This window comes from Colletotrichum fructicola (genome assembly GCF_000319635.2).
Source record: "Colletotrichum fructicola Nara gc5 chromosome Unknown KSG_Nara_v1_contig05, whole genome shotgun sequence".
Taxonomy (NCBI): Eukaryota; Fungi; Ascomycota; class Sordariomycetes; order Glomerellales; family Glomerellaceae; genus Colletotrichum; species Colletotrichum fructicola.
Genome location: NW_027094055.1, coordinates 148067 through 172838, shown reverse-complemented (window position 1 = coordinate 172838; position 24772 = coordinate 148067). Strand labels below are relative to the sequence as shown.

At 53.0% G+C, this 24772-nt stretch overlaps 9 protein-coding genes across 9 annotated transcripts; 5 read left to right on the top strand and 4 right to left on the bottom strand.

The window, feature by feature from the left end:
- Window positions 1–189: 189 nt before the first annotated feature.
- ustD-1 (Cysteine desulfurase-like protein ustD) lies at window positions 190–1661 on the top strand (the record flags this gene model as incomplete). The annotated part of the gene is made up of 5 exons (XM_032034971.1): window positions 190–305; window positions 361–494; window positions 554–966; window positions 1053–1536; window positions 1606–1661. The coding sequence occupies 5 exons, from the start codon at window positions 190–192 to the stop codon at window positions 1659–1661; spliced, it is 1203 nt and encodes a 400-aa protein (XP_031886110.1).
- Window positions 1662–2615: 954 nt separating this feature from the next.
- Window positions 2616–4549, top strand: LEU4-1 (2-isopropylmalate synthase; the record flags this gene model as incomplete). The annotated part of the gene is made up of 4 exons (XM_032034972.2): window positions 2616–2621; window positions 2707–2811; window positions 2865–4391; window positions 4445–4549. The coding sequence occupies 4 exons, from the start codon at window positions 2616–2618 to the stop codon at window positions 4547–4549; spliced, it is 1743 nt and encodes a 580-aa protein (XP_031885931.2).
- Window positions 4550–4769: 220 nt separating this feature from the next.
- CGGC5_v008710 (uncharacterized protein) lies at window positions 4770–5419 on the bottom strand (the record flags this gene model as incomplete). The annotated part of the gene is made up of 2 exons (XM_066152055.1): window positions 4770–5355; window positions 5406–5419. The coding sequence occupies 2 exons, from the start codon at window positions 5417–5419 to the stop codon at window positions 4770–4772; spliced, it is 600 nt and encodes a 199-aa protein (XP_066008486.1).
- A 1087-nt stretch (window positions 5420–6506) lies between these two features.
- CGGC5_v008709 (uncharacterized protein) lies at window positions 6507–9172 on the top strand (the record flags this gene model as incomplete). The annotated part of the gene is made up of 5 exons (XM_032034974.2): window positions 6507–6566; window positions 6781–8309; window positions 8363–8371; window positions 8712–8789; window positions 8842–9172. The coding sequence occupies 5 exons, from the start codon at window positions 6507–6509 to the stop codon at window positions 9170–9172; spliced, it is 2007 nt and encodes a 668-aa protein (XP_031886090.2).
- Window positions 9173–9778: 606 nt separating this feature from the next.
- CGGC5_v008708 (Transcriptional activator protein acu-15) lies at window positions 9779–12136 on the bottom strand (the record flags this gene model as incomplete). Its single annotated transcript, XM_032034979.1, has 6 exons — window positions 9779–10688; window positions 10740–11696; window positions 11750–11823; window positions 11897–11930; window positions 12024–12038; window positions 12090–12136. The coding sequence occupies 6 exons, from the start codon at window positions 12134–12136 to the stop codon at window positions 9779–9781; spliced, it is 2037 nt and encodes a 678-aa protein (XP_031886076.1).
- Window positions 12137–12824: 688 nt separating this feature from the next.
- On the bottom strand, window positions 12825–14341 carry TAD1 (Trans-aconitate decarboxylase 1; the record flags this gene model as incomplete). Its single annotated transcript, XM_032034980.1, has 3 exons — window positions 12825–13415; window positions 13473–13981; window positions 14044–14341. The coding sequence occupies 3 exons, from the start codon at window positions 14339–14341 to the stop codon at window positions 12825–12827; spliced, it is 1398 nt and encodes a 465-aa protein (XP_031885951.1).
- A 637-nt stretch (window positions 14342–14978) lies between these two features.
- prlL-27 (MFS transporter prlL) lies at window positions 14979–16865 on the top strand (the record flags this gene model as incomplete). Its single annotated transcript, XM_032034981.1, has 9 exons — window positions 14979–15143; window positions 15195–15227; window positions 15287–15407; window positions 15467–15618; window positions 15672–15847; window positions 15902–16186; window positions 16251–16285; window positions 16336–16524; window positions 16576–16865. 9 exons carry the CDS (start codon window positions 14979–14981, stop codon window positions 16863–16865), a joined length of 1446 nt encoding a protein of 481 aa, XP_031885954.1.
- Window positions 16866–19079: 2214 nt separating this feature from the next.
- Window positions 19080–20442, top strand: pelE (putative pectin lyase E; the record flags this gene model as incomplete). The annotated part of the gene is made up of 4 exons (XM_032034982.1): window positions 19080–19219; window positions 19293–19626; window positions 19675–20019; window positions 20074–20442. The coding sequence occupies 4 exons, from the start codon at window positions 19080–19082 to the stop codon at window positions 20440–20442; spliced, it is 1188 nt and encodes a 395-aa protein (XP_031885955.1).
- A 738-nt stretch (window positions 20443–21180) lies between these two features.
- Window positions 21181–23388, bottom strand: AGD3 (ADP-ribosylation factor GTPase-activating protein AGD3; the record flags this gene model as incomplete). Its single annotated transcript, XM_032034983.1, has 2 exons — window positions 21181–23161; window positions 23219–23388. The coding sequence occupies 2 exons, from the start codon at window positions 23386–23388 to the stop codon at window positions 21181–21183; spliced, it is 2151 nt and encodes a 716-aa protein (XP_031885956.1).
- Between the last annotated feature and the right edge of the window lie 1384 nt (window positions 23389–24772).

The window sequence follows — 24772 nt, the reverse complement described above, 5'->3', positions numbered from 1 at the left end:
TCTGCGACAGCACAAACGCAGGCTCCAGACCGATCCGGTGTGAACAAGAGGGGTCGGCACTACCCCAGTCCACCATTACTTCATCAATCAGGTCCCCGCCGGATGTTCGTGAGCATCGTCACCCAATAGCAACGCTGATCAGAGCCAACGATAGGAACTGGAGGATTCCACTTTTCTACTGCAAGTGCCATGGATTCGGTATTCTCGGTCGAGAAGGCCAGGGAGCAATTCCCATCTTTGCAGAAGGACCAGATCTTTGGCGATAACGCTGGTGGCAGTCAAGTGCTAGGCAGTGTTGCCCACAGGTAATTGATGTCTCTGACGACGACGTGCTATCGTGTAAGAGCTTACCATGATCAGTATCTCAGAGTATCTCATAACCAACAATGTCCAGCTTGGAGCAACGTACAGCACATCGCGCACATCAACCGCCAAGTTTGATGAGGCCTATCGGATCGCATCTCAGTACATCAATGCTGGCATTGACGAAATTGGTGAGACCGGCGCTGTCATCCAAGAAAACTGAAAACTAATAGGTTTTCTTCACTTCGAGTGATTGGAGCATCCACCACTCAGGTCTTGCGGAATCTCGCCGCTTCCATCAAGCTCGAAGCTGGCGATGAGGTCATTATCTCTGAAATTGACCATGAGTCGAATATTGATCCATGGCTTCACTACGCCCAAATTGCTGGCGCGAACATTAAGTGGTGGTCGCCAGCTGATCGATCGAACCCGAAGCTTGATACCAAGACCCTTCAAAGTCTATTGACTACCAAGACACGCCTTGTGGCCTGTACACATGCTAGTAATATTCTTGGTAGCATTCATGACATCAAAGCCATTGCCGATACGGTGCACGAGATTCCCGGTGCCCTTCTTTGCGTGGACGGCGTTGCCTACGCTCCACACCGGGCGATTGACGTAAAAGAACTTGGCGCAGACTTTTATGCCTTTTCTTGGTACAAGGTGAGCTCCCCGAGTCTATGAGATTATTGATAGAGAATGAAAGCATCTGGCATCAGTATCACATGAGTTGACACGTGGAAAATCAGGTCTATGGGCCTCATATCTCCCTTTTATACGGTTCACGCAAGGCCCAGGAACAACTGAAGCCGCTAGGACATTATTTCAATCCATCTGCAAGTTTGATGGATAAACTGGAGCTCGCCGGTGCCAGCTATGAGCTGACGCAATCTATCATACCCCTTGTCGCTTATTTTGGGAAGAACCCCAAGAAGACATGGGATGAGATCACCCAGCACGAAGAAAAGCTTCAGAAGCGCCTCATTGAGTACCTCGACTCAAGACCAGACATTTCCATCCGTGGAGAAACTTCATCTGAGGCCGCAGTTCGACTACCGACTGTGAGTTTCACGGTGAGGGGAAGATCCTCACAGAGCGTAGTAGAGGCCGTCGAAACACACTCGAATATCGGAATTCGCTGGGGTCACTTCTTCTCCAAGAGACTGGCTGAAAAGGCTCTTGGTCTAGACGATGATGGTGTAGTGCGGGTCAGCCTGGTGCACTACAACACCGGTGAGTAACATCGTGATTATTGTCTTTTGCAGACATGCTTCCCAGAGAGCTTACACCAAGACGTATTAGTGGACGAGGTTGAGGCAATTGTCAGGGTTCTGGATAAGGTTTTGAGTCCAATTTAACGAAGTCGGAGAATGATGGGGCTACGCATGCAGACGAGGATGCACGTGGCTATGTGCACGCAAGCTACGGGATCAGAATGAGGGGCAGGAGTGCCGATCACCGGCGCATTCTCACCCATGCGGAGACTTTCGGGGTAGTCAGATTAGGTCCCATCTAGAACAGGTAGCGAAGGTGAGGTCAACCAAATATCATCACCTGCCTCAGTCAGACTGCGTTCGTCGAGGCAAACTACCGGTCCGAGGTGTTATCCGATAGAATGGAACGCCACGCGGCAAGACACAACAACCTACGATGCTTACACCTGGGGTAACGTTGTAACCTCCAAGGACGAACCAAGTGACCTGACTCATGATCTTCGGTGCTTTCTCGTTTGGGACATCCCAGGTCCGAAAGCTTGCGATACATTCGTAGTTCTTCATTGGGGTTGGGCACGTAGAAAATCGAAATAGAGTTCAAAAATACCAGTCATGCAACTGGGCTAGACAGATCTAATGGTGAGAAAACTCCACACCTCGATGCCAACCGAAAGGTTTCATCTGGACTTGATCAGGTTCATCCGCGTTGTCCAGGACCACGGTGTGCCGAGGGGCCGGACAATTGAGAAAGCATCGAGAAGACAACTACATAGTCTGTTTTGCCATGGGGTTCAGTCTCAGGAAGCCCTCTCATTGGCGGTGGTTTTGGTAGACGTCTAATCACACTGTGACGCTGCACAGTCCGAACTTTCCTAGTAGGGCCATTGTGGAAATGCAACAGATACTGAATCAGCTCCATTTCAAAGAAGGTTTGCAGGGCTTATGATGTTACGACATATAGATGTGGGACCGGCAACTATGATTCCTCTTGCTTCTTCAAAACCGCCATCGTCGCCTCGGTCTAGTGGGTGCTCTGCGTCAACAACATTCTGTATTGAAGGTTCTACTGCGTTAAGACGCCAAATATCAGTTGTCAAGATGTACGTCCGTCACTCTCTAAGACATGAATTGACACTCACTCTCACGGAGGTTATCAGATCCCCAAAATAAGTATGCTGGGTTTTTGCAGTTTGAAAATCCAAACCGGAAATGGCCCAACAGAGTATTGAAAAGACCGCCTATATGGCTGTCTACAGACCTTCGAGATGGTAACCAATCTCTCATCAACCCATTGGTACGCGGTACGCCTGGTTTGACTCTAGAAGTGGTGCTTACCCGTTCAAACAGACTGTGGAGCAGAAGTGGGAATACTTTCAGATGCTCGTCTCAATTGGCTACAAGGAGATCGAAGTAAGCTTTCCTGCGGCTTCCCAGATCGAATTCGACTTCACGCGCCGTCTCATCGAGACTCCTGGGGCGGTACCAGATGACGTTCGGATCAGAGGACTCTCTCCGACGCGTGAAGACTTCTTGGCCCGTACGGTCGAAGCCTTACGGGGAGCCAAGCGATCCGCAATCTGCACATACATATGCACCAGCGACAAACAACTAAAGTACCAAGGTTTCACTCGCGAGAAGGCTGTAGAACAGGCTGTGAGATCAGTTCGATTCTTACGGTCTCTCACGAAAGATGATCCGGAATCTGCCTCCGTCACCCACTGGACTCTCGCCTTTGGTCTTGAAGCTTACAACGAAGCTGACCCCAAATTTGCGTTGTTGATCACAGAGGCTGTTAAAGAGGCCTGGGGGGCGACTGAAGAGGATCCGTTGGTTGCCGTCCTAGCCACCAGCACAGAGGTAGCCACGCCAAATGTGTTTGCAGACCAGGTCGAACTTTTTCAGGCTTCCTTATCTGAGCCTAAAAAGATCAGAATATCGCTTCATCCCCATAATGATCGTGGATGCGGAATTGCTACGGCGGAAATGGGCATGCTAGCCGGCGCTGGTATGGTTGAGGGCTGCCTTTTTGGCAATGGTGAACGCTGTGGAAACGTGGATCTTGTTGCTCTGGCTTTGAACTTCTTCTCGAGGGGTATTCACCCTGGCCTGGACTTTTCAAATCTTCCACAGATCAGAGAAAAGTTTGAAAGACTCACTGGACTGACAATCTCCCAGCGTGCACCGTACGCTGGTGAGTTTGCCCTACAAGCATTCAGTGGCAGCCACCAGAATATCATCCGTAAAGGGCTTGCGTGGCGGAACGAAGCTTTCGAAAGGGGGGAACAGCCGGTTTGGGACATCCCCTATCTTCCTCTCGACCCGCTGGATCTAGGTATTCCGATGGATCAAGTTATCCGCGTGAACTCGCAGAGCGGCAAGGCAGCCGCCACTTGGATTCTCAGCCGACGATGGGGGCTCGATCTTCCTGTCGACCTTCAGATTGACTTCGGTCGCCGTGTACAAATGATGTGCGAAGCCCTGGCTCGGGAGATCAGTCATCAGGAGGTCATCAACCTGTTCATCGCCAGCTACGCACTTTCGTCAGAAAGACACGGTACCGGCAATATCAGCGTTTTTAGTGACGGAACCCTCGAGAACGTTACTGGAACAGTCTATCCAGCGGACGGCTTGACGATACGGGTCAATGGATCCGGCAGCAGTATTGCGTCCGCAGTCATTAGGGGGCTTCATTTCATGAAGGGAATGGACGTGGGTGCCGAAGTCTGTCACACGCAACAGCTTACGTCCGATTTCGATCAAGGCAAAACTTGTGCATTGGCGACATGTACTGAAGGGGAGCAGACAGCTTGGGGCTACTCCATCGACAACAACCAACGTACAGCGCAGGCAATGGCAGTTGCTGCGGCGGCTTTGGTATGTATCGTATCAATCTGTGACTTGTAAGCCTAGGCTAACTCATTTTGCAGCACCTCCATCGCCGCAAGTTGTCAACTCTTCCGTTGAAGAAGCATGGGGCTGCGACTAGGATGGATGCAAAGGCAGCACCTCCGCAAACCATTACCAAAGCATAGAACCAGTATAGTATGCTACAAAATCAGTCGGGTTCTATATGATGCTTCCATCAATCAGTTTCTACTTCCCGGGTAGCCGTCACAATACATAGATAATTCTGAAACACTATAATCTCACGACTTCTTAGAAACAACGAATCTAGACGATACTACCATGTCCACTATTAAGGTACTTGATAAGGGACAGAACTCTGTCATTTCGAACTACTGGCCCACGCTCTCACAGCCGAAGAGGCATACCTTGCTCGGCTTCTTCGCCATGTTGGATGCGTTCCGGTTCCACGGAATCCGCGGCCCGACTCTTCCATGCACGATTGGCAATTTCTCCTGTCGCAGGAGAGTTGTTTCTCACCAAGAAGAACCCAAGTGCCAGAAATATGCCGATAACAACAAATTCTTCAAGGACAGCCATGGTCACGTAGACGCCCAGATCGCCCCTGACCATAGAAAACGTCTTGTTGTGCAGAAAGGTACCCAGAATCGAACAAATGATTCGAGTCAATAGAAAAGGCCATGCCAAAAGTATCGCGACAAGCAAGCGTCGCTCGATATGAGGGACTTGGCTGAGGGGCGTGAAGGCTTGTCGGGAGACGACTATGACAGCCGTGATTGCAATGAAGCCAGCAAGGTATAGCAGTATAGATGCTTTCGTGATGGCATGGGGCTGGTACGTGCCGTCTGAGGAGTAGCTCATACTCGTGCCACCAACGATGCTTAGGATTAGGCCGACAAATAATACGGCCTGGATAATTCTGAAGTGCTTAGTATTGAGTGAAGAACCTCTGGTTGCCTTCACCCAGTCAAAGCTGTCAAGGTGTGAGCTTCCTGAGACGTTCTTGGTGTTCGGGGTCAATACAGTCTGGAAACCATTCCGAGCGTTGCCAGAAGTAGTGGCGAAATATCAACCCCATTGAGAATAAGCGCAGCTTGCATCAAGCCAACAGACGAGTTGTCGTACGTGGCTAGGTGAATGATTGAACCAAGAAATCGAGCGATACAGAATATGACGGTATATATCCAGCCAGCGGAGCGATTGAACCCAAGTTTGGAAGAAATGTAGGCTGCGAGTAATAGACTTGGGCCGTAGATAGCCACCTCTACTACTGAGACCCCTCCTCTACCGTCAAAAGGGCGACCCATTATTGTGCAAGATTTTGGGAAAGTCAGCAAGAGAAGAAAAGTGATTAGTTTGGCTTCAACAGGCTTTATGAGTCATATTGAGCCACCATATTGAAGAGGTCATGTTGGTCTTTATACGCCAAGGCAGCCAAAGACCGCAGAGCAGGACTGATGAAGAGGCCCCCGCCGCTCGCGCTCGCTACAGTCGACCGGCACTGATATCCGACCATTACCTGAAATCGTAAGCAAGTGGAGGGATTGATTGCAAAAAAAAATCCTCTATCTTGATACCGTAGCAAATGGGGCTCGATTCACTACCATTGCCGTGTAAGTGCTTCTCAGCAACCCCAGCTCAGCTGAAGTCTTCGCCGAATGTAGTGGGCTTCACGACACCAAGAAGGCCTCCCGCGTACCGCCGTAGAGAGGTTGGAATGATTTGTTCAAAGTCGTGTTTGCAAGGATGAAATATGGAGCAATACGGGTGGGTCTTCGTTCACAAAGACTCAAGATGTTCATTAATGCTCTGCATAAATACAAGACTAAACCAAATGGGGTGGGCGTCTCGACGTGGAACCCAGGTTGTGAAAGAGCCGGGATGTTGGAGCCAACGCCGTTCTTCCGACGCTTTTCGGCGTAGCAACGGCCCCCAAACACAGCCACCAACAAGAAAGAAAGCACTGACGCACCGCCATTTGGTCTGTCTGCTTCGACATTATCTCCAGTCCCCGCGCCGAGTCAAGGAGAACATTCATCGGTGAGGGACTTTCGACCGGCGGACCACAGTCCCCCACGGCCAGTTGCCCAAACTCAGATTATATTGTCTGGCCAGGTCCCGATCATGGTCTTCTCCGGCCGGCCATCAGACGCGTGCTACCCCTGTCGCAAGGGAAGACTCCGGGTTCGTACTCCATCCCCCATCATTTCCCGTCCAAACCCCCCCTTTCGCCTACTGGTCCGCTCGTATCCTCGGGCTTCAACCGGTCAGGCCAGCCCTACGATGGTGGCAACGCACCACTTCCGCAGTGCGCATCGCCGCGCTTCGCACATAACCGACCGAGAGACGCAAAGGGGGCCAAGGCTAACGTTGTTCCTTTTTCGTTCCCGTTCCGCAGTGTGATCGGATCCAGCCCGGATGTACTCAGTGCTCCCGCAAGAACATCACCTGCCCCGGCTACAGGGATCTTTCAGACTTCTTATTTCGGGATGAGACAGCGAACGCCGCCTTGAAGGTACAGAACCGGAAGCCGAGAAGGCGCCACGAGGCCAAGGTTCGGCCGCAGCCGTCGGCGGATGCGTCGTCCTCTCAGCTGAAACTTCCTCAACGGCAACATGCAGAGGCGGTCGCGTCGACGTCGGCGGCGGGGGCGAAAGCGGCCGGCGCCGCTCCCCATGCCGCTCGGAAGTTGAATACCGCTTTCAGATCGCCCGCAGATCCCTCCTCCGAGGTTGATGTATCTGTAGTTCGTTATCGGAATGTTTCAACCCCTATCGAAGACCTTGCCCGCACATATTTCATGGTCGAATACATCGCATCTTCGCCTTTCGAGTACCTACCTAAACTGTATCCCCACGGGTTGAATGAGCAAAATGCCATTTCGGCCGCCATAATGGCCGCCTCCTTCGCTAGCCTTGCCCTCAAGTGCTCTGATGGGAATCTCATGAAGCAAGCGCGAATGCACTACGCCAAAGCACTCTGCCAAACCAACAAATGTCTCAGTTCCACAGACCTTGCCGTCCAGGACTCAACGCTCGCTGCCGTTCTTCTACTGGGCCTTTTCGAGGCAATTGTCTTCACAGGCCAGCAGTCTCTCGACAGCTGGAACGCCCACACCGTCGGGGCCGTGGAGCTTCTCCGCCTGCGTGGACCCAAGCAGCTGGAGACGCCTCTCGGGCGCACTCTCTTCCTCCACTCAAGTGGCAACATCCGCACCAGCTGTGCGCATACCAAGAGAGCGGTTCCTCCTCGACTCCTGCAGCTTTTTGAGAGTGCGAAGCCGATGCTGGATCTCAGCGATCCGTTTCTCATGACAGCTCCGATTGTCGACCGGGTGGCTAGTTTGAGGTCAAGGATAGAGCGCGTCCATGACCAAAACAGACGAGACCTAGTATGGGAGGCACTTGATCTGGACATCGAAACTTTGAGGGTTGGCCAAGGTGTTGCAGAGGACTGGAAGTTTACAGCGAGGCTTCCGGGGCAGAGTTCACGCTTGACATACAAGGGCATTTCGCTTCGGTACCCGTCTCTGCGAGCTCTTCGATATTGGAACGCACTTCGGATCATCCGCATGTTCCTTAATGATCTTGTCTGGGTGCAGTCTTCCAAGATTCTCCAGCAGGGCCCTGACCTTGACGACGAGACCGACTATGAGGAGCTTCAGACGTCCGCCAAGAGAAACATGTCAACGCTCGTGGTCGAGGTACTCGCCAGTTGCGGTGAGTATCTCGAGCCGGCCGAAGAAAGGTTCTCTGTTTCAGCCCGCTGCTTGATCTGGCCGCTGTCAGTCATCGCTGAAGTCTCCATCACGCCGCCCGATGCGCGCCAGTTTGCTACCGACTGTCTTGAACGGCTTGGACGGGACTGCCGAATCCCAAAAGCCGCTGACATGACGACGAGCTTGCTGTCAATTAAAGGAGCTGACTGGTATGTACCAATTTAGCCGAGCTGCACGTCGCCCTTGTTGAGTTTTCACCCAGGCTTCACTTGTATCACCTTGCATAACTTTCAAGCATCATTGCATTTTTTCTGGTTGTTGAAATCATCTCACACCTTCATTAGAACGGTCTACAGCGACAAACAGCTTCGAGCAGACATATTTACATCTATCCTCTCCCAGCGCCGACCTAGCTTGAGGCACAACCGGGGCAGCCTCCATCTCCAGCCCACAACTGTGGACTCTGCCACCCTTCCTGGTTCACTGTATGCTCACTCGTTATGGCTAATGCCAGGCTTTGGGATGAGCTGCTTGAGGTATGGGAGGCAATATGCTCCCGTGCATGTGTCCACCGGGCACATTATGATGCGCGATGCTGTGCTCCGCTGAAGGATAGCTCTCACCAACAGCCTTTCTGCGCTTCTTCTTGATCTGGAAGTAAAGCGTCAAGCCAGCTATAAGCAGGCTAGGTATTCCGACGCCCAAGCTCGCGGCAAGTGCGACAATATCTGACCGGCTCAGCCCTCCGCTCTCCGCCGCTGCCGATGGCTGTTGTGCTTCGGCAGACGACGTGCTGCTCGAGCCGAGCCTCGAGGTCTGCGTTGCCTGCCTATTACTCGAGGCACCTGCGCCGTTACTAGCCGTGGTCTTCAAGGACGTTCGCTCGCTCGTCAGAGTTGCTGGCGCATCCAGTGCGTTGGCTGCTTGCCCGTTGGCGGTCGCGCAGTACGATTTGTACAGATCCAGCATGCTTATCAGATCGACTGACCAGTTCTCGACTTTGCTGCATCCCCTGCTGACGCACGATGAGATGTATGAGGTGGCAGAGCTACCCAGCCCAGTGTTGCAGTAGCAGCCCGATGGATTGGCAATCGCATTGCAAAGCAATCCCGAGGTCTTGATACCCCGAAAAGATGCTGACCCTTGCGAGTGCACTTGTGGTGGTTGCGGCCAAGGTGAGGGGAGCCAGTAAGAGGAGACTAGCCATCGTCAAGGGTGCCGACGATGGTATTCGAGGGCTTTCCTGTGGAACCATGATCAGCGATTCTGCTGCGGGAGTTCCTTGGACTGGTCTCGACAGTCAAATGGAGGGTTCGGGCGCAATGTGGTGGGAATGTTGGGTATTCTTGGAGTTTTGAGTTGGCAGGAGGGCTATCGTGTTCCGCAAGGGGCACCTAAGGTCCTCAACCGTCGCGGTCTCTATATCAAATGGAAGATTCAGCGCCATCTTCGTGCCACTTTGTTCGTCTCTATAAGAGACCAATGTGATTAAAGAAAACGCAGGTAGCATGCGAGGGGCTGAATGCTGGCGATCGTGGCGACACTAGGCCGTTTAGGGCCGAACTCCGACAGCCCGCAGCGAGTCGAGATGGGCAGCTGAAGGCTTGACATGACCATCAGAGTATATTTTGGGCGTCTGAACAGAACATTAGGTTATTATAATCCTTGGGCGGGTCGTTCAAAGTCCCAAGCCAGGCTCGAACTGGAGATCCAACGGCATGGCGTCGAGTGTGTTTGCGAGCTCCAACGCCGATGCCATCGGCCAGTCCCAAACATTCCATTGCAACTGGTCAAGCACCGGTGGCTGGGCTTCTTTCGACGAGAATGTCTTTGTTTGGAGCATGTCTAGTACGTCGGCGCATTGTGTAATGTAGCCGTTGGCATCGTCCGCTCTTAGGTGGCGCAAGGTCGTCGCGCATGTCCTGACTAAATCCTCGTCCTCTTCGTCCGTGGTAATTGGCTGGCCCTTCCATCTTGCGAAGAGAATAGTCAAGCCAGCTTGCCAAAGCATGTGCATGCCATTTGGATAAAGGTGTGCGATGGTGACGGCGTCCAGTCTTCGAGGGGTGGTCTCGTCGCCAATTCCTATCGCAAACAGACGGATGAGCTCCGCGGAGGCACGGCCACAAGCAATAAGAGAGACCGAAAACTGCGGATCAGACGTCGTGAAAGCCAGTGCTGGTCGATGAATGTGAACCGTTGCGTTGCAGAAGGCGGCGCGCAGGAAGGCAACTTCAAACGTGTCGATGTTGACTGCCGGAAGCAGGTCTCCCCCATCGTCGTCCGCATCGGTCAGTTTCTCAGTCGCCAACATTCGCTCCCACATGGTGAGCTCGGCCTGCAACTGCGTGATTTTGGCTACGCCACCACGTCGACGAGTTGTCGTGTACAGCTTTTCCAAAGCTTCTCCGACAATGACTGCCAGTTTGAACATGCACAAGGCTGTGTCAACCTGTGAACGCTCCCCCGGAAGAGGGAAGGCAACACTTTCGCGTGATACTTGATCATGGTCTACGCGTGAAGGAAGATCGGCGTCCACATCCTGGTCCCGTATTAGTCGCGGCATTCCATGGTAGGCACTCGAGAATCTGACGGAGGTGTTAGCGATTGGCGAAGATGAGTGGGAGAGGGCTACCAACGCGTCGAGAGAGTACTGGCACCACCAGACGCGGCGTCGCAGCTCTGTCTCTAAGGGATCGAATTTAAATCGCTGAGAGTGTCGATGAAGTCCGAGATTCTGCGCCATGCGTGTTGCCATGCCACCAAGTTGAGATGCGACTGAGTACCGGGACGAAAGCTGGAGGTAAATCTGAGCAATCTCTAGTCCCTGGAGCGTTGGTAACGAGGGTCTCTCATGCAGCTTGCTCGTCAGAGTTGCAGACATGTGGTAGTATTTCTCAGACAAGCATAGGAAGTGCTCGTGGGCCTGAGTGCAAGTCCCCGGAAGACCCAGAGTTCCCAAAGCCAGAAGCCCTAGAACCTGGTGCAGAATACTGAGATCGCAATTCTCTGGATCATCTCGAAGTCTGTGAAATGCTTCCAAAGTCGAATGCTTGTGTACGATAGGATAAAGCGGTGTCCAGCGATCAATCGTGGCCTCGAGGATGTCGGCAGCGTTGCGAGGGAACTGAGCAACCATCGCACCAATCAAGTGCGCCTCGGAGTCTTTCGGCGGGTTACCCCAGATATTGTGTAAGTATAGGCTGTACACACTGCTTGGAAACGTGTCGGTGTGTATCCGGAGCATTTGCAACTGTTGTTCAGCTTGACTGATGAAGTGAACCCCAGTCGAAGACCCTGCGAACATGGCGATCTGATCATCGTTGGAGACCAGTCGGCCCATGTGGCCAATCACAGGCTCAGGGCCCTGTCTTGACCTCGCGATTGATACCAGGTCTGCACGACGTGGCCATGTTGATGTCGACCTGTCAGAGGCCTTCGATACTAAAACGCTTGACTGGGATTGCCCGACCATTCGCGATTGTGAAGGTTCTGTTGGATTCAAAGCCGAGTCCACCACGCCGGCCGCTGAGTCGGGGGTTCTCACCGGAGCCGACCCGCTCCGTCTTTCATCAACAACTTCATTCTCGTAGTAACTTGAAAGCCATTAGCTGAAATCTGCAGCTATGAGAGACTTCTTGTTGGTTACCTTTTTCTCTTTCGGTTGCGCTTGAGCTTGGTTGATACCACGCAGGCGACACCGCCCACGGTGCAGGGCGTGCACTGCAGGTGGATACGTCAGTTGAATCGGCAGATGGCTCTCGGGTTGCTGCAGCAGTCCGAGGGAATAGCTCACCTTCTCGCCATCCCCATAGCAGCGTATTTTTCTTCTGTAAGTGTGAATATATGTCAGTGGTTTGGTTCCATTGCCCATGGGCGCTCTTTCGATCAAAGACGCATCCAACAGTTGGTGAAATACATACCGCCGACAGCGGTCACTGCGGTGCAAGTCAGCAGACGGTAAATTTCTCAAGGGGCGGAGTTCTCACCAAACTTGTCCAGACTGCGCTCCGCCCGGGGTTTCCTGTCCATTCATGCTACCGGCGCCGTCGACATCATCAGTCTAAGGAGTCTCAAACTCTTTCAAGCCCAGATGCCAGCGACAGTGCATGAGAGGAGTCGCGCGCGCATGAGCTGTCGATGGTGATGCGATGTTGTGGAGAAGATTCAGGATGCGCCGCCCACAGCGGAAATTCTGCAGTGGTGTTCCCGCATGACTCGGTTAGTTGCATGCCGCTGGGTGACCCAACACAGCACATCCCGCCTAAGAGGGCCATTCCCCATTGAGCAACGTCAAAATAGTCCTTTTCATAGTCCAGACGGACTCTTCATCTCTCCAAGTTTAGTGGAAAAGAACTTCGCATTTATGTGCAAGGAAGTTGTTGAGCGTTTCCAAGAACCATGAGAGAATCGCCACGTACGTAGATAAATACAGGGGGGGTGAGATGCAACGCTAGGCGTCCAAAAGTAAGGACGAGACTATCTTTCCAAACCAGAGGTTTTCATAGATGAATGAAACAATCCAAACCGTTTCTCGATATATTTCAAATGTAGTTCTAGCCCATGAATTGTGTAGCAGAAGTCGGTCTCAAGACGCGAACACGTTTATGGTGTAAACACCGTTGGACGGTATAAGACAACTGATGGATATGGATTCTATGTTGGTATACGCTTTCGCCATGAATTGATGCTCACTTTTTTACTTTCAATCTCCCTTCCACTAACTAATGTGTGCCATTTGTGGCGTTGCCATTGCCATTGACTTGAACAGTCTTCTGTCCCAGGAGCTCGTCAAGCATCAGTTGACAGCATCCCAAGTACTTGGTGGGATCGCACAGCTTGGAGAGATCCGTTGAGGCAAGGTGTGCTGTGACTTGTGATGACTTCTCCAAAGCCTCTTGCAGGGAAATACTGTTCTCATGAGCCTCGACACAGGCCTTGTAGACAATCTCATGTGCCTCTTGGCGACCAGTGTACTTAGCCAGGTCCATCATCACAGCTTCAGCGACGATCAACCCACGTGTAGACTTCAGGTTGGCCAACATGGCATCCTTGTTGACTTGCAGGCCAGAAAGAGCGAACTCAGCCTGGTGAAGAGAACCAACAATAGAGATGAATGCAGTGGGAATGGCAGCCCATTCCAAGTGCCAAGGGCCAGATGCTCTCTCAAAATCGGAGACCATGCCGTCCAGTACCAGACCAGCCTGGGCACGAAGAATCTTGGACTGCGCGAGGATGACCTCGCTGGAGATTGGGTTGCGCTTCTGAGGCATGGTGGAGGACGCGCCACGGTGAGGAACGTAGGGCTCTGCAACCTGGAGAGAGTCATGTCAGTATGGAACCTATCGAAAATGACGTCATGATAGACATACCTCGTTCAGCTCATTTGAGGACATGACAATCAAGTCAAGAGCAATCTTGCCCAAGCTGCCGCCAACCAGGGCAAGGTAGTTGATGATCTCCGCAACAGTGTCGCGCGCGACGTGCCAGGTGATAACCGGGTCCTGAAGCTCAAGAATGGTCGCCAAACGCTTGCGCACGCGGATGCCGCTGTCAGAAGTACCCAAAGAAGCCAGAGTTCCAGCAGCACCGCCGAATTGAACAAGGAGGCAGCTCTCCTTGATCTGCTCGAGACGCTTGACGTGACGGCGGAAGCCAGCAAGCCAGACGGCGCACTTATATCCAAAGGTGATGGGAAGGGCGTGCTGCAAGTGGGTTCTGCCGGCCATCGGCACGTCGCGGTAGGCGGCGGACATATTTTCGAGGGTGGAGGTGACCTTGCGGAGGAGGCGCTCGACGATCTCAAGACCATGCTTCATCTGCAAAACTGAGGCAAGGTCCATGATATCTTGAGTCGTCGCACCCCAGTGGATGTATCCGGCTGAGAAGACTTTGTGTTAGCTCCCGTATACAACACCCAACCGAGCTCACTGGCCGACTTACAGGTCTCCTCGGGCACCCATTTTGACATCTGCTCAACCAAGGGAAGAACTGGGTAGCCAACAATCTCAGTGCGGGCGGCAAGCAACTGCCAGTCAATCTTGGAGACATCGCAGTGCTCTCTGAGAACAGTAGCCGTACCAGAGGGCACGATGCCCTCAGCTTCCTCGGCCTCAGCCAGAGCGCACTCGGCCTTGATCAGGTTGGCAACATAAGATCTCTCGGAGAATGCTTGACGAGCCTCCTCGATACCGAAGATGTTGCCGAACAACGTGGAGTCGAAGACAGTAGCGGCGGACATGGTGAAGGACTGAGTTGAGATAAAGGTCTTGGTATTGCTGTTGGTTCTGCAACAAGGGATGTTTGTGGAGAAAGCCAACAGGCAAGAGACTCGTTCGTTTTCAGGAGGAAGGACGCGGCGGTTCAAATGTCCCAATGACATTCAAGTGTTCCCCTCGAACACTTTTATTTTTTCCCAAGACGGAATCCTTCTGCCAGCTCCGGTCTTACACCGAACCCCGCGGTGGGGCACGGGATAACGCGATAACGGGGGGCCGGAGGGCGGGATAAGCACGGCGGCCAACCACACACGGAGTAGCGGAGTAGCGGCGTAACGGCGTAGCACGGGCCAAGGCCCGGCGAACTGGTCTTGGCCCCGTACGATCCCCAGCCCCGGGTCTGCTGCCACCCACCGCAAACGTGGGATAAGCTCGTTGCGGGGAATCTGGAGTTCTGGGGGTTAGTGTGCTTAGTGTGGTCGAACCATCCCCGCAAACCCGGGGCTCGATTCGACAGGTAGATATCTGGAGGTATAATTATGGCCATGTCTCTCCTTGGTTTCTTCTGATTTTTCTCCAAGAGACCAGCTCGCCTGTTTTGTTCTCTCATTTTCTTATCGACAAGGAATCTGGCCTCCGAGACTCTCTGCCTTTGTCACTATGTCGACCACTTTGGACCATAAGCCTGGCGGCCCCCTTGAAATCGAACATGACGAAAAGTCGGTCAAGGGGGATGCTGTTGTCTCTGGAGATTACTCTGGCGCAGCTGAGAAGACCGATCCTGTCGAAATAGCACTTGTCCGAAAGCTTGACAGAAGAATTATGGTGAGTATGGTACCCCAACTATCAGACGATCTAGCGCTAACATTCTGCAAGCCAATTCTCTGGGCCATGTACTTCTTGAACTACGTATGTCGATCGTCCTATACCGTTCCACTAGGCTATTCTGCTAACATTCGTCCCAACAGCTCGACCGAAACGCCCTGCCCCAAGCTCGTCTGAACACTCTCGAAGAGGACCTCAACCTCAAAGGTGTCGAATACAACACTGCCATCTCCATCCTCTTTGTCGGCTATCTTCTGATGCAAGGTTAGTCGCTACCGAAGACTATTGTCAATGATACCAGCGACATAGCTGACCAGGATCAGTCCCTTCAAACATGTTCTTGACTCGCACGAAGCCTTCCGCGTACATGTCAATCTGCATGATTGGCTGGGCGGCCATCTCTGCTGCTACCGCAGGCGTCAAGAATTATTCTGGGCTCGTCGCATGTCGGTTCTTCCTTGGTTTTGTCGAAGCAGTAAGTATTTATCAGGAAGAAGCAAAATTTCGTCCATACTGACAACTACATAGCCATTCTACCCCGGCGCGCTGTACATGTTGTCGATCTTCTACACCCGAAAGGAGCTAGCGACTCGAATTTCACTTCTCTACACAGGCCAGGTGGTCAGCACTGGTTGCTCAGGTCTGATCGCTGCTGCTACATTCGCAACACTTGATAAGGTCAAGGGAATTGCTGGATGGCAATGGTACGAGTTTTCGCTCCATTCATGGTAAAGCATATACTGACAGCACGCTTGAAGGCTCTTCATCATCGAAGGCTCCGTCACTGCCTTGGTGGCCATCTTTGGCTTCTTCCTTCTCCCCGACGACCCATCCGAGACGCGCTGGCTTACCGAGGAAGAGCGCAAGCTGGCCGTTGAGCGCATCCGTCGTGACACTGTTGGCCATCAAGAAAGAGGATCGACCTGGGAGGGTCTTAAGCAAGCTTGCAAGGATCCGAAGACCTGGCTCTTTTGCCTCATGCAGAACTTGCACATTTCAGCGTGCTCTTTCAACAACTTTTTCCCTACCATCGTCCGCAGCATGTAAGTTATCTGGCACCGGAAAAAGGCTTTTTATTGACGAAGATAATGCTAACACCTTTGCTAGGGGCTTCCGATCTACTACCGCTCTTCTGCTCACAGGTAAGCCTTTATGTCCTGTTGCGTTGGAATACGGGACTGACGAACAATAGCGCCACCTTACTTCGTATCTGGCTTTCTAGGAATTCCCTTTGCATGGTCTAGCGGCAGGTTCAACGAGAGGACTTGGCACATTACTGCTGGCCTAAGCCTGGCTATTGTTGGTTTTGCCATGACCTGCGGCAGCCAGAACAATGCCGTTCGCTACACGGCCACCTTTCTCTACGCAACGGGAGCTTACAGTAAGTCATTGTGTGGTTTCCTCCAGAATTTCACCGCTGACTTGGTATCAGGTGTTGGTTCTGTAATCCTCGGTTGGGTCAGCAACACGCTTTCTCAAACTCCTGAGAAAAAGGCCGTGGCGTATTCGCTGGTCAACGTCACTGCTAATCTCGCATACATCTACTGTGCTTATCTTTGGCCCAGCTCTGACGGGCCTAAGTACATGATGGGCTTCTCAAGCATGATCGCTTTTGCCGCTACCAGCATCATGTGCGCCTGGGCTATGCGCGTATGGCTGATCCGGGTCAACAAAAAGATCCGGGAGAGTGAGGATGAGAACGTCAAGCTTTACGCCTACTAGAATTTCGGTCTGAAGCATCAGAGGAATGGCTTTGAAATTAATGTCGCTGTGCCTCCTCTTGCAGTTGAGTTACGACTTTTGAAATATTGGGTTTCTGAGTAGATACTCGTTTAATCACTCATTGCTTGAATGAGAAGAATAACCGCCGCATTCGAGAGTTATGGTGGTCGGTCAAAGACTTCCATGGATTTCAATGACTGCTTGGGAAGATAAGTTGGCGAACTATTTAATTCAAGCCAGCAGTCCAACAAAAGCATAATAGTGTGCCTGACGACGCCACTCCCGACTTCACTTTCCTAAAGTCAATGGTTGGGGAAAGTGCAAACCGTTATCACCGGGCAAGATACCAAAAATGGTAGCATAGCGGCTTGAGTTCAAATATGAATATAGAATTCCCCTCAGTGGCGCTGGACGATGATTTTCCTCAAGTTTTAATCAATTTATCCCCTGAGTGTTTACGCGTACCTTCGCTTTTCCGTGTATCTGACTGGTGCGGCAGTCACTTTATTGGTTTTGAAATGCGACCTCGGGCCATATCTAGGTGCATGCCTGGACTTCGAAAAGGGGTGCTAGATCTGCATGGTCGGTTGTCACCCCCGCTTGACAGAAATCCCGAACCTGGATAATGTGAAGCTTAAGTCGACCAAGCTAGCCGGTAGTGTAGCTGTCAGATGCATCTGCAATCTATGCGCAAACAGTGGCGCGCATGTATCGGGCGAGAGGACTCCGGAGCCGTCCGTGTGGGCTTGAAAAAGAGGAAGGTACCTGTTGGAGTGTTCCCAGATGGTTAGACGGGACGATAAAGCTTACTCCATGGGTAGAGACCTCCTTATGATCGCGAGCTCAAACAGCCGCAATTTTGTTTTCCGCAACACCGATCAAGCAATTTCTGACTTTGGCATTCAAATGAATGATAATGAAGTACACTTGGAACTCAAAAGCTTGAGGAGATGACTTGCCTTCGGAAGTGGTCCGCTACCAAAGCTTGTTGGCTTGGCGCTCTGCACGTCTGGCACAACAGAGCCCCTCAAATTTCCAGTCATCAATCGCTGCCATGCCCATGTCGTGTCCTCTAGAAAACACAGAAAGTACGGCTGTCTACAGCCACCGACAATTTCTCCACGCGAGCGAGTGAGGGCCGGTGAATGCCGGGGCAGTTGAAGGCTCTCATAATGACGGTTGATTACGCCTTTCTTAGGAGTACATGCGTCTTGGACACTTGTCGTATCCCCTTGCAGGCGTATGCACCTGATCGATCCAAATTTGACCATTTCGAGGTTCGGATCGTTGTCACCGTAGCTTTCATATGGCAGTTCGGTGTCCGGTCCTGTGCGACGATCCTTCGCTGCTCCACCTTCGGACTAGAATCGCTTCAGGTCCGACGGAGATCGGCCGAGAGGGCCAACGTTAAGCTTAACCTTCTTTTGACAGGTGGCGGCGAAGTGTTTGCCCGAGTTGGGACGGAACGTGGTTGCTCAAGAGCGAAAGCGAGGTGCAAGCAGCGGGAAATTCCATCCAACAGCGTCGTTGATTCCCAATCCCGTGCTCCTTTCATTTGATTGAATCCTTGCGACTGAGCTACAATTGGGAATGAAGCGGAGAAAACAGCCTTTCCAGTGTGTCATTTAGAGCAACCTAAACCGAGTGGCCCGCTTGACAGTCCCCTGTCTGGAATATCCCCCGGCCTTCAACTCCCGGATGAGGGAAGACTAGCCGGACCCGCCCGCCAATGGAGTTGTCTCCGACGGCTGGGGTAAAGAGCCGGGGCTGCGGGCCTAAATATTCCCATCACACGGAGGTTCCCAAGATCCAGGGACCACTCCATCGGTGAACAATGTGGTGACCTCGGCGGCCAGACAGACCTATATTCACCCCTTGTTTGGTGGGAATAGACTCACAAAAAGCCGCTTGTGAGATGCCGGCCCAGCCCTATAGCGCCGCTTGGCACGAACCGTTGCATATTGCTGAGAGATGAGGGCTCTGAGAAGTGAGCTGCTGCCCAGGCAGGTCGGGATGAAGCCTCCTCGTGTCACCCCACCATCATGGTGTTGAGAGGACGAAATTGCATGGCCTTTAGCTTCATAGATGTCCTTTTAAGACTGGGTTTCCCCGACGCAAATCCAAATACCGTCCTTAGTCTGGTCTTTGTCTTCATTCTCTTCTGTGAATAGCTTTCCGCCGCTGTATCTGCCAGTCTTTGGTTGGCAAGACATCATGAAGGTCTCGTTCCTCTCTCTCGTTGCCGCTTTCGCGAGCGCGGCGAACGCTCAGGTCCAGGGCAAGCCCTTCGGCTTCGCTGCCGGCACCACTGGTGGTGGCTCTGCCACTCCTCAGTACCCGTCCTCTCTTGCTGAGTGAGTAACGAAGCGAATCCAATCTAGAAATGCTATATTCGTGTTTCGAGGAACGATTACTAACAGCGACAAGGCTCAAGACATGGCTCACAGACAGCACGCCGCGTGTCATCATGATCAACCGCACCTGGGACTTCCGCAACACCGAGGGCACGACATCCACCCAGTGCTGCAGTGACAACCGGACCACGAAGTGTCCTGGCGGCACGTCTGCAGGCCAGGCCTGGATTCAGGATACCTGTGATGCTGCCAGTGGTACCTGGGTTTCCTGCACCTATGACAACGCGGCCCGGACCCCGATCGATGTTGGCAGCAACAAGAGCATTGTCGGTGTTGGCACTTCTGGTGTCATCATCGGCAAGGGTCTGCGTGTTCGTGGTGGAAACAGCAACGTTATCATCCAGAACGTAAGTCCAATGTGCGCTCTCGTCTCCAAACCGCACTGACACACCTAGGTTCATATCACGAACCTGAACCCTCAATACGTCTGGGGAGGTGATGCCATCACCCTCGACGGCGCCGACAGGATCTGGATTGATCATTGCAAGATTTCTCTCATCGGTCGTCAGTTTATTGTTTCAGGGTGGGGTGCTGCCGGCAAGGTCACTATCTCCAACAACGAGTTCGACGGCAAAACTACCTGGTCTGCTGGCTGCAACGGCAAGCACTACTGGACCCTTCTTCTCATCGGAGCAAAGGATTACTATACTTTCGCTGGCAACTATTTGCACGATTTGTCCGGCAGAGCGCCCCACATGGGCACAACTAACGGTGTGACTGAGAATTACTTCCACGGAGTCGTAAGTGAACCCTAGGGATGTTGATGAAGAACAACGCTAATCCGGGCGCAAAAGAACAACTTTGTAAGCGCCGTAGCAGGACATTCATTTGATATCGATGGAAATACCTGGGTTTTGCTGGAGGGTAATTATTTCGACTCCGTCACCACGCCCATCACGCCAGCCAGCTCCACAAATGGTGGACAGATCTACGTTGTCAACACCGTGGACGAGGCTTCCCGCTGCACTTCTTACCTTGGATACATTTGCGAGTGGAACCGTGCGAGCGGCTCTGGCGCAATTACTTCCCTTACCAGCACCACGGCTCTCACCAAGCTGAGCGCCTTCAAGTCCTCCCTCATCGGCCACATTGGTGTTGCCGATGTCCCCGCCAAGGTCAAGGCCAACGCCGGTGTTGGAAAGACGACTAGCACCAACTCTTAAGTTGTCTTGCTGGCGTTCGATGACTCTGTTCCCCCGTTGGGGGCTGCAAGCCCTTCAGGGGGGCTATGAACATACTTACATTCGCTGTATATACTGGCCATGTACATACGCTGTCTTTAAACTTCCACTAACTTGAAACTCACTCAATCAAGCCTGCATTTTATTGAACTGTCAGGGTTCATGCACAATTATGTTGTTGGAGAAGCATTTGCAGCAAGTTTCGGCATGCTGGCATTCCGGCTGAAGGGCTAGCGTTGATTGTCTTTGTTTCAAACTACAATGATAAAGAGACCGCCTAATTTTCCTGTCTCTGCGCGGCTATATGTCCTGTCTACTTAAATACTCCTGTCGGAGACGATGATAGCGACGACGATGACGACGACGACGACGATAACGACGATGATAGAAACGGCGACCACGATAGAAGCGACAATGATAGAAGCGACAATGATAGAAGCGACAATGATAGAAGTGACGACGGTAAGGTAGAGTATAGCCACAGGAAACGTAGTCAGTATAGCACAGGAAAAATAGGCGGTCTCATAATAAAAAGCCAGATTCGTGCAATCCTGAGAAAGAAGAGAAAAGTACCACTGGCCCCGGGTATCCATGTAAGCGCAAATCCGCTCTAATCGTTCACTTATCCAAACGCCATAAACTGATGGTAGTAGCAAGTCCAAAACTCAAAGCCACAACTTTTATGTATACCAAACCTCTACCAATCCACTTTCGTCCACCTCATGACTCCTTGAAATCCCACTCTTGCTGTATTGACGGGTTTTGCACCGCCTTGCCCTGACCTGATAGCCAAGCATGGCAGGCCTCGTATCGCGGGTGGTCAATGCCACGCTTACCAGAGGCGACCATACGATCAGCGACATCCAGCACGCTGCGACCCTCAACATCTCGGGCCTGTACGTTGGCACCGTTCTGCGTCAATGTGCGCATAGCCAGCTTCTTCCCCTTGCGCACGGCAATGTGCAGCGCCGTCTCCCCAGACCGGTTGCGCGCGTTGACGTTGGCTCCGGCTTGGATGAGGAACTCGAGGATTGCGACGGGTTTCTTGTAGTCGTCATCTTCAGGCAGCTGCGCAACGAAGGCCATGAGAACCGTGTTGCCGTACTTGTCGTAGTGGTTCGGGTCCACGTCGAGCTCAATGAGGTCTCTGACGACGCCTTCGCGAGCCGTGAGGCGCTCTTTGGAGGAGTCGGAGAGGGATTTTTGGAGGATCGGCTTGTTGTGCTTGCGCTTGCGGCTGACGGGTGATGTTTGCTCTTGTTGCTCAACGGAAACGGCACCGGGGAACTTGGCAAGGAGGGATTCTTGGCTGAGGATGGCGTCGGCGAGGCAGTGGAGACCGTTGCGGCCTTGGGAGTCTTGTACACGAGGGTTCTTATATGATTCATTGACGGTTCGAAGAAGACTGGCCTGCTGTTCGATGGGTGAGGAAAGTTGTCGCTGGGTGCTTGCGTCCCATGTAGGAGACATTTCTTGGCCGATGGCGGAGGTGTAGGCTCGGCGGAGGTGGCCTGGAATTGCGGTTTCGGGAATGCTTCCGAACGCATCGCGACGGCAATACTCCAAAGGATCTAGCAGTGCCAGAAGAGCGTTTTTGGTGTCCTGGTTCATGATTCGCGGGTCTTTGTTGTGGATGAGGTGGCAGAAATTGCGGCCATAGACGTCGCACGTATACAACTCGAAGTGTTGTTGTTTAAGGAATACGATGAGCTGGTAGAGATCATTGGCAGGCGACGAAAACCAAGAATCATTTAGAACGTGCATAAAGGTCTGTCCAGCACTGTTGACCGCCGATGGGTTGGGCGACAGCTCCTGCTTCAAGGCGTGGGAGAGATGGGTGTGAGGGGCATTGCCGGCTGCGAGTAGGTGAAGGATGGTGTTGCCAAAGGCGTCGCGGCGCGCAAAGTTGCCATCCGAGGGTCTGCCATACATGAGGACTTGCTGGGCAAAGGGTTCCGGTCCCCTGTCTGATACCCAGGCCTCTTCCGGAAGCTCATCCTTCACATGGCAGTAGCAAGATCTGGTGTCGTGTTCGGGTAGGCCTGGTAAGCAGGCACCCTGAGTATGAAGGCGGTAATGGAGGCTGAGGAAATCGCCGGGAAGTGGTCTGGCTTCGGTCTCTGATCTCCTTTGCGGCGCGTCGTACTCAAAAATCCATGAAGCCGGGTTCGAGTCGGCGGTGCCGGGGCGGTCGTCATCCATCGGCGACTGGTTGAGCATCGTATTGCTGGGCATCGTGTAGCGCTTCAATAACTTGTTGACCTGGCGGATGAAACCGGTCGAATACTCGGACAAAACGTCTCCCAGGGTGTGCATGGTGCCTGAGCGGCGAAGGCCCCCGGCTTCGGGCGGCGCAACGGAGGCGTATTCGGGGGTCATAAGGGTCGGCAGCGGGCCGGGGGCGGCGGGGTTCCACCCGGCGGACGAAGCGCGGGAGTGGTCAAAGGACTGGAAGTCATTCACGTTCGGACTGTTGCCGGCCTCGACCTTGAATTCTGGGTTAACGCTCAAGTGCGATCTGGAGCCGGAGGAGGCGGAGCGCGTGTAGTCTGGCGAAAAAGCATCCTCTGGGGGCGCTTGGCGTGTGGGGGAACTATCGAGAGCACCAATGCGACGGTCCATATCGGTTCGGGTTCGGGGGTGAAGCCATCGTGGTTCTTTGTCGAGGATCGCATTCAATTTCTTGTTGGCAGAATCCTTTCTACGAGCTCAAATGTCAGCATAAGCGCCGGCGCAACAGCAATGTCAGCGCGCATACCCTGGACAGTCCCGGTTCCCTGGGGTCGCTTTGTGGACGACTTCTACAATCTTGACGAGAGGAAGAGTAGTGTAAACGTATAATCTAGCCAGCTTGCGCTCGGCCGACTCGGTCCACAACGAAGGGCGACCGGTCTGAGTGGCGTGGGAACTGGAGGGAGACTCCGACATTGCGCTCTGGTGTGAGGCCGGCGGCCACAGCCTTGTGGTGTTGGACAGTGTAGAGTGTGTAAGTGAGCGTCTGAGGGTAAATCAACCGGATGGACGTTGAGATTCGCTTCGGATCAAGAGCCAAGGGAAAGATTGAAGCAAAAGGCTCAGGAAATGGACAGATACATGACGGGCGAACAAGAGCGTTCGAAATGGACTTCTGCGATGGGAAGTGAGGGGATAAGCAGGCTATTCAATGGAGCTGAACATTGGCGCGCGCCGCCGTGGCGCCGTGGTGCGAGAGGAGGTATGGGCGGCTCAGGCTGGAGAAGACGGGAGCCGGCACGGCGCAAGGATGGAACGCAGCTAGAGCCTAGAGATGCAGCCCAGGAAGCTCGCCAATAACGATAAGACTGACTGGCCGGCCCCCAGAGATGACCGGGGTCTGCAGTTGCACAGCACTTGGAGCCTGGAGGGGAGGTCTCGAAGGTGGTCTGGCGGAGTCGGGTGCTCCAATGGCTTCTCCATGTCTCCCAAGTGGAAGAATGATGGTGGTGCCGCCGGTAGGCTGGGTTGCAGGGGACGGGGGCTCAGCTGTGTGCCTTGGAGCAGCCAGACTTGACTACTCTGGGCAATACGGGTGAGATATTGACGGGGTTTGGCGAGCATGAGGTCGTGACTTCAAGACCACCTATCGCAGCCATGGCACACAGAACAAGGGAGCGGCTAGAACAAGCTCGCCGAAGGATTGCAGAAGGCTAGAAAGCGGCTCCCGCTGAGGGCATTCGCGCGCGAAGAAGCTCCCTCACGTGCGCTCGAAGCAGCAGCATGTCCGATGAAGCCATCCGCGTAGCGAAGCAACCGCCGGCAGAGTGTGAGTGATGATTGCTCTTTGGTGTGTTCAGCTCAAGGCACCAGCATTTGGCCATCCTTGCCAGCGTCCACAATTCAAGGCATCAGCAACAACCCCTCGTCAAGACGACATCGGTAATTTGGACATCGGCTACAGTCGAAAGAACGAGGACGGTCTTTGTTTCTGCTGGGGCAGACTCGACTGCAAGAAATGACTTCATCCTGGACGCCGTACAACGAACCATGAGCGGGAGGTCTGCCGTTTGGGCCGCAGTGGAATCGATATGGGCGCAGCTTGTCTGCTGTCACTCGGGAGAGTGCGAGAATGATGCATGAGTGGAAGAACACAGAAAACAGCCCTGTCAGGCAGAGTCGAAGGAGGGGAATCGCTGTGTGGCAGTGTCCCCAAAGGCCTCCGGGCGCACCGTGCAAGCAGTTCAGTTGAAGGGGGGAGGAATGACGTGCTGTGCCGTGCTGTTCGTTCTCGATTGTGCTGGGCCAGACCGAGAGATACGTATCCGTCTTACCCTGACCCATGTCTGGCGGCATCTCC